Here is an 8,174-nt window from a genome sequence, read left to right on the forward strand (position 1 = left end):
ATATTTTCCAGCTTACCCAGTAAATTGGAGCATAAAATGCGGATGAATGACATAGAGTTTATTTTTAGTTTGGATTCTCCCCCATTCTATTTAAAGCATGAAGCCCAGAGGCAACAAACAAAATCCAAGTCCCATGAAAATGTTTTGCCCTGGCAGCCAGGTGAGCCAGCAGAGCACACTGCAAAGCAGCAGCAAGGGAGGCCTAGGGAGCTGCAACCCACCCAGGTGATGCAGTGCCACACAGATGAATGCACAGTGTAAACACACTTCCTAGCCATGTTTCCTAAGGCAGGAGCTCAGGCAGGAGCTAACAGATTGCTTGCAAAAAGCATGTACAAATCTTGAGGCAATTCAAGCTAGGAATGGGCAATGACAGCAAACCTTTGATGCGTCTCATAAATCCACCCAAACTTCTATTTCACCTCATTTGAATCAATAGGTCAAATATTATTTCAAATGAGGGAAAAATGGGCAGAGCAAGCCTCAAGGAAACTTGCCAGCCAGAGTAAGAGAAAGTTGAGAAATCTGTTGGCTCTGAGCAATTGCTAGAGACTGGGCATTTTCACAGCAACAAACCAGCAGTACCTGATGCAATGATTCAGCTATGCTAATGTAGCAGTAGCTGTAAAATACATCATCATCTAAGGCCAGAACAGCAAGATTCAAGCAGTCAAAACATCACAGGCATGTCCCAGTATAAAGCTAGAGCAAAGCTTGACTGATGTTTCACTTGCTGCAGGATACGGGAGGTGTAGGCAGGGATGAAGGCGGAGCAAGTGCTCATTTGCAGCAGAAGAACTTCACATTGTTGAGTGCTGTGTCATCCTGAAGCCCCTGTGGGGGCTCTACCTTGGTCTGGAGACCGCATATCTTGCAGCTGTTGGTCCACGGGCCAAAGCTGCCCCACGACAGTCCATCACCCACCAGCACAGATTCATCTGAGCACCGGAACTGAATGTTGTTGGCTGCTGTGTCATCACCTCCTCCCTGAGACTTCTCTGTTCTCAGTGAAAAGGAGATCAGGTAGCCTCCAGGGCAGACTTGGAAGCTGGTCCAGGAACCCCACCTGACAAGAAGCAGAGGGAAGAATGTCTGGGCTCTGTGAGCTGCTGGGAAGTGCTCCTTTGCCTTGTCATGTTGCTTCCATGACACAGCGTGCTGCTGCAGTCTGGGACCCCTTACTTTCTCCTTTTTTTTTTTCTCTTGCCTTCCAAAGATGTACTTTTCTCTTTATTGATATCTCATCAGAAAAACACCAGGAAGTCTGAGATTAGATAGTTATGGTTCTGGTGGAAACTCCAAGGGCAGCCTGATCTCAGATTTTATGATGCATCCCTGATGTGTGTGACAGGTACACACCAGGCAGCAGGGAGAGCAGCCACTCTGCCTTCCAGAGGTGCGGTTCTGTTCCCTGCAGCTGGGGCAGGGCTTCAATCAGGCAGTTTCTAAATGTATGGTTAGAAACCCCTTTTCCCAAATTAGCCCCATGTGTTGCAGATTTCCAAAGAAAGACTTTAACCCTGGGACCATACTTCAGGTGTTCACAGTGCTCTGCACAAAACTCAAGGGCAAACAAAAAGTGGTAAAGTGAGGTAATCATGTTTAATAACCCTCAAAATTAATGAACACAACCCCTAACCACTTATTTTAATTCACTATACTACATCACTATGTATATAAAGAAAGTCAGAGAGAAGAGACCCCTGCAAATGGTGACACCATGGGTATTTTGTGAGCTGATGCATCACAAACAGGAGAGAAGTCACAGTGTTACTTACTCCCCCACCAAGGACTCAATGGTTATTGAGTCATCCTGACAATGCAGGCGTATGCCATTCAGAGCAGTGTCATCTCTTCCAAACTGGTCGGGCTCCACCTGCAATGGAAGTCACACAGGGACAGAGGTAAAGGCAAGGGGCAAAAGACCCAGGAAAAGTCCTTTACATGGCTGTCATAAGCACTACCAACTTCTTTCTGTAATGGGAAAGAGAAAATGTCTTGGGAAGCACATGGGAAGAAACGGCTATCACTGGGAAACTACCTAACCCTTGTAACATATTCTTTGTGTTTTCTAACTATTTCTGACCCAGCAGGGAAGGCAGACACTCAGAGTCTCAGGAGAGACAGTGGTGGTGGATTCCTTTCTCCCTGAATCCAGATTTTTGCACTCACGTGACTTCTCCCAGCAACATCAGCCACATGGAGACCTCTGGTTTACCTACAGCGGCAACGTTTGCCAGAAGACTCATATTTTTTGTACAGAGTATCATACTCAAGAAGAGTGAAAACCTGCAGAAAGTCCTTGGGGACAGGAGATGGTAGGGAATGGAGAGAATTTTACCTTCAGCGCAAATCCATTGGCATAGCCATGATGGCAAAACTGCCGGCTGCCCCACTTGCCCCAGTGGCCTCCATTGGGCACAGTGAGGACAGAGGTGTGTTCACGCACCCCTGTGCCTGGCGAGCAGAGGAGGAGCAGGATGAGTGTAGCTGGCATGAGGAACTTCATCTCTCGTGCTCTGCATCTGCTGAAGGAGAGCTGGTGCATCGACTGGGGAATTTATAGCCTTCCAAGGCTGCTTGCCTTTCCCTACCAGTCTGTCGACAAACACCATTGGAACAATAGTTTCCACCCAGGCAGTGACACAGCACCTGGTGACCTGCTCACCGTGCCCATGCAGCAGATACTGTGGCCATAGGTGTATCCACCATCACTGAAGGGCTAGGGGAACACCTACGTGCTCCTTGCTGTGCTCGTGGTAGAAGCTTAATATCGATTTCTGCTTCTGGCTATGCAGATATTTGGCCATTGGAATGTTTGCCTTCCAAGAGTAACTTCCATAACCATTTTACCTATTGCTATTTGGCAAGGCAGGTCAAACAAGATGAAGAAACACAAGGGACCTGGTCTGGAACAAAGAATAAGCAAACTCAAGCCCCGTATCTCCCAATACCTTCTGTTGAATAGGATTACTGGGAAGCTCAAAAAATTAGGTAATTTATGGTTTTAATGTCCTTCTTTTCAATAGCCATTTTTATCTCAATAAAGAACTGTATGCTTTGCTTTTGCAGCAAGCTTAACCAAAGTCACATATGCTGAGATACCCACAGAGATTCTCAGGGCTAAATGCCACTGGGGAAAAGTCGAAAGGCAGGGTTTCCAGAAAGGTAGTACTGAACCTGAGGGCACAGTCTTTGAGGAAGTCATAATGCAGGGAGAGGTGAATTTGAAAACCCGGAGTTGAGAGTCTCTTAACATAACCAATGCTTCGGATGACCCTTGGTCTGTCTTGCAGCATCTAGCAGAAGCTTTCCCTCTGTTCAATAGGCAAAAAAGAGTGAATATATTTTAGAGAAGTATCTTGATCCTCAGGATTTTATAGCAAGATGAGTTGCCAGATGTTGAACTAAAAGAAGACAAAATTTTCCTCTTGTAGGTTTCTCTTCCAATCCCTGTTCTACTCCCTCTGCTCCTGTCCCACTAAAAGGTGATGTTGCTTTTCCCACTCTTGACTCTGCATTCCTCTTACGCTTGTCAGTGGTCTGTACAGGTGGCAATATATGCAAATTAAGACGATGGCAAGTTGGATGATCCTTTTCGTGAAAGGCACCAAAAGAGCACAGCACGTGATGGAAGCACAGCCTGTTTTCTTTTTTCAACCAGAACTTTTATTTTATTTCTCCAAAGGGATGTCAAAATCCAGAGGAGATGTGTTTTCTCCGACAAGGACTGTGCAATCACATCTGGCAAACCAGGTGTGTTTGTTCAGGCAGGGTCACAGAGTGGTAGCCGAGGACACTCAGACCTGCCCTTGGCAGCACATGAATGGAAAGGAGCAGAAGGAATCAGACAGAAATGGCTGGGACATGGTTAAGGTAACAAAAGAAGAAGCAGGACTCCCCCATTCATTTCTCCTTTGCTGGCCCAACACCATCATCCTTGGCCATTTCACCTCTGGCAGCAGTGATGCAGGTCCACAGCCTGTCAGGACCCACCTTCCCCCTCAGACTCTGCTCAAATCATAAGATTCCTGCCTTTTCGCATCCCCAGAGGAGGATCCTAGGGCACAGTGAGCCCTCAGTGTGCAGGGGAGTGGGATGAGGCAGGAGGTGAAGCTACCTTCAGGGATTTGGCCATGAGAAGTGGCTCCTGTGCACACTTCAGAAGTACAGGAGAAAATGCAAGCCCAAGAGGAGAACTATTGGAGAGCTATTACTGCAGGGCTTGGGAAGTACCGTTTTCCCATTTATGACCAAACAGCTGGTAACCTGGGCTGCCAAATGTGAGATGCCTTGGACTTGATTTCACAGCACATGGCTCAGATAGCACTTAATACGTGCAGAGCAGACATTGATTTCTGCTATGGCGTAACAGTACCAATTTTGCTTGGATGCCTCAACAAGCTGCCAAAGATCAGCTTACACAGACTATCAAAATCAAAAAAAGTCTACAATGGTGAGATCTGGATCTCTTACTGACACGCCTACCCTGCTTTCTTGCTCCCTCTCTTGTATTTTAATACCCTTGAAAATGTCAGAACAGTTTTAAAGAAAATTGGAAAACTGATGAATTTGATTAATGAAACATGACTTCAGTAAAATTATGATGACACAAGGTATTTCATCCTTTCATTATTCATCCAGTTTAATACAATTATTTTTGCAGGCAGAGGAGCATAAAAATCTTGCCACTACTTTTCAGCTTTTATAAAAACTTCTATTTTTTTAATAAACAGCTTAATATAATATTAATCAGTATATTGATTTTATGAAATTATTATTGTGATGCTATGACATATTTAAAATCTACATGGAACATGGAAAATGAATTTTATGTCTATAACATACAAAAACACATACCATACAAAATTTGCTTATTTTATGAAGTTATTGAAAAAATTACATATTAGCTGTTCTTGAAAATTCATTAATTTTTTATTTTTACCCCTAAAAATACCACACACTTAGGAATACAAACTTCGTTTGGCAGTGTTGTGTTGTCTTTCTCATATTCTCAGATTCTCATATTCATGTAAACCTTCTGCTGCCCAAAGGACACAGATCATTTGAGTCGTTGGACTCCTTTGAGTGAGCTGTAGGAAGGGTTGAAGGCAGCAAGTGCCCAGGAACTCTGAATAGGAGTGGAAATAAACAGCATTTGCTGAAGAGAGGTCAATAAATACAGAGGAATGGTTTTGACTGAATGACTCTGTGCTTCTGGGTGCTCTAGGCCATTTTACACTCCTCCCACGCTGTTACCAAGGTACTGGTTGCCGCCCATCAGCTCTCAGTAGCCACGTTCCTCAGCAGCTCTGATGTCGAACTGACCATTACAATTGGGTGTAAATCAAGTGTAAATCACACAGCCTGGCTCTGCCAAACCTTCACCTGCAGCATGGGATGTAGATAAAACACTCCACAGCTGACTGCATCCTGCAAAGGAGCACACTATCTCATGGAAATGGTACATCAGCAAACACAGAAGCCACATCTAGTGCCAAAGAAACATGAAAGGGCAATAAAGAATCTATTCTATTCTGTGAAAATATGAATAAACAAAGGGTTGCATTATTTAGAAAGAAGAGGTGAGATTCTGAATGAACACAGACATCTACAGTGCCAATGTCTCCATCTGAAATAATCACAGTGGGCTCCCTTTATAGCTGCTGAGAGAGACAACATGACAACAATAGAGAGGAACAGATACCTTCATATGAGCCTCTCCCTAAAATCATCTACTCATCTCTACTGACGACACGGAGGCATGATCCCCACCTGGACTAGTCTTATAACCTCAGACTCTATTTAGGCTTTTGCAGGCTAAAAACAGTACTGCTGAATGAGAATTAGTTTTCAATAATATGGGCAAATGTTTAAGAGAAAAGGAGTAATCAAATTATGTGCTATCTGGTCCTCATTTTCTCATTTGCTAAATTGATTCAGATTAATAGAAAATTGAATAGCTGGGAAAATATAAGTGAGAGACATCAGAAATGAGACAAGAGCCAGGATTTTCTAGATGCATGAGCAGACAGGGAAGCTTTAAAGCAAATAACATAAGTACAGCCATTTCTCATATGTAAGAGGAGATAATTTCGCATCAGTGATAGGATGTAAAGAAGACCTGCATGTAGAGGTGGTGCTCCCCTTGTTGTGAAGTTATTTTCAGGTGGTTTCCCACTGCCCACAACCCCCGGCTTTCATATAAAACTTCATCTTAAAAATTTAGACATTTTATTTATCTCACCTACTAGGCCGAGCATACATTATTGTTTTTAACACAGCAATTACAACTTTTACAGTTTCTCACATTTTTTATTCCTATACAATTAATAGAACTAATTTCCTTCATCTATGAACTATGTAAGTCTTCTTTCTGTTGCCTTATTCTTTACTTGTTCATTGCAATTTTTGTTTACAATTACTAATAACATTTAAACACATTCTTGTGAAAGCCTGATTGCCCTGCCCCCTGTCATGGAATCTCTCCATTTCTTTCAGTTTCCAATTCCTGTCTGGGACTCAGCATGCCAAAACTACTTTTTTTTCCTTTTTCCTTTTTTTTTTTTAAGGCAGTGCAACAGAACAATGTTGCACTTTTGTTTAAGCACCCTGGAACAATTCCTATCATTTTCACAATGGTATGATAGTGTTGGCTCATACTCAGGTTATGACTCGCTACACTGACAGAGGATTCCTGCCCTTTTCCTTCCTACTAAATTAATTTCAGCATTACCTGCCCACACAAGAACCGAAAACACATAAAAGTTCCACTCGTCATTGAAATCTCATTGTGATTTGCACTTGCACATGATGGCCGGCAAGCAAACCAAATATCCTTAAGAAACCTGCTGAGCAGAAAGAGAGCAGAGACCACAGCCAGTACCAAAGAAATTGTTTTGCTTATGTATCATGGTTTTTTACATCTTTTGCACTGACACATTCACTTCTTTTCCTCACAGCTGTGTTATAGGCCAGAATTAGCAGGAAAGGAGGTTTACGAATAAGGACCAGAAAACAGTAGCTAAAAAAGTCAGAGTATCTGCTCAGGCAGGGTTGTACAATGGCAGCCAGGGATGGAGAAAGTACTGTCTGGCTGCAGTCCAGGTGTGCTGGAAAGAGGTGGAGTGAAGCTCTGAAGACAACACCTGGGACCTGCAGATAAAGCCAGAGCAGACAACTCAGTCCATTTCTGCCCAGAATGCCCAGGACACCACTGGGCAAGAACAGAAACCAAGGCATTGCCTCATTTGGTACTGATCCTTTACCCTTTCTGAAGGTCTAATCCCACACACACTGCTTTCTAGACATCTCACCATTTTTGCTGATCTCTTCTGGACTGTACTCTGTTGGTCAAATGCTGTTTTGAACAGCATTTCAACAGAGATCTTGTCACTGCAGCACATTAGTTGAAAGGTGGAAGTTTTCTAATTGTTAATAAAATACCCAACATTTTAGCAAGGGTGGTACTGGCACCACTCTTCCTGTAGAACTTCTGCCTCACCAGTCACTCTCAACTCCTCACCAGTCAGCTCTCTCACTCTCTTTGAAAGTGACTATTCTCATGTTAGTGCAATACTTCGCACCTGTGCTTATTTTGAATTCTATCCCCAATCCTCTAGTGTCTTCGTCTCCCAGGCTGAGGACATCTATAAATTTAATAAGCAAACTCTCTATTCTACTGTGCAATAAAATAAAAATATGAGTAATTTCAGACCTAGAATAGTCTCCTGTGGGACATGGCTCGATACGTGTTTTTACAGTTGTATCAGGCTTTCAACATTTTTTATTATTGAGTCTAATTGCTAATTAACAAAAAAACCCACAAAGAAACGGAGACACAGACCCTCCTGTAGTGCAGATTTACTGACAGCCAGAGACCAAATGCCAATTTACACCCACTGCAAATCTTCAACTAAAGATCACTTCACATAGCAACTTCTTCGGAAAATTCACTGGGAAAAGTTCTCAGGAAACCTATCCTTAACCACAGCCACAAGGCTGTTGCACCCCCTTGAAACTGAGTGTGATCCATCCAAAGTGATCCATCCAAAGTAATCCATCTCCCTGCTCTGTGTCTGGGCTGCACTGCTCTGGTTTTATATTTTGCGTACACACTGGTGCACGCCTGGGCTTTCTCCTCCAGTAAACCAGGTGGTTCCCTTGGTGGGGGC

The 8,174-nt window shown here is 43.4% G+C and overlaps 1 protein-coding gene across 1 annotated transcript; it reads right to left on the reverse strand.

The window, feature by feature from the left end:
* Positions 1 to 621: 621 nt before the first annotated feature.
* Positions 622 to 2,509, reverse strand: VMO1 (vitelline membrane outer layer 1 homolog). The gene is made up of 3 exons (XM_042023681.1): positions 2,342 to 2,509; positions 1,779 to 1,876; positions 622 to 1,066 (listed from the first exon to the last, which is right to left on the reverse strand). The coding sequence occupies exons 1-3, from the start codon at positions 2,507 to 2,509 to the stop codon at positions 781 to 783; spliced, it is 552 nt and encodes a 183-aa protein (XP_041879615.1). The 3' UTR covers positions 622 to 780.
* Between the last annotated feature and the right edge of the window lie 5,665 nt (positions 2,510 to 8,174).

Source organism: Corvus kubaryi, unplaced genomic scaffold (genome assembly GCF_017639235.1).
Source record: "Corvus kubaryi isolate FWS band 111438036 unplaced genomic scaffold, C.kubaryi_AGA036_p1.0 37256, whole genome shotgun sequence".
NCBI classification, from domain to species: Eukaryota; Metazoa; Chordata; class Aves; order Passeriformes; family Corvidae; genus Corvus; species Corvus kubaryi.

Bases quoted from the DNA above. Each gene is read 5' to 3' on its own strand.
- VMO1 (XM_042023681.1), bottom strand. From the start codon at position 2,509: ATGAAGTTCCTCATGCCAGCTACACTCATCCTGCTCCTCCTCTGCTCG. The intron at 1,877-2,341 runs GTAAAATTCTCT...CTTCCATTGCAG, and splicing joins CCAATGGATTTGCGCTGAAG to GTGGAGCCCGACCAGTTTGG. The intron at 1,067-1,778 runs GTAAGTAACACT...GCTTCTTGTCAG, and splicing joins ATTGAGTCCTTGGTGGGGGA to GTGGGGTTCCTGGACCAGCT.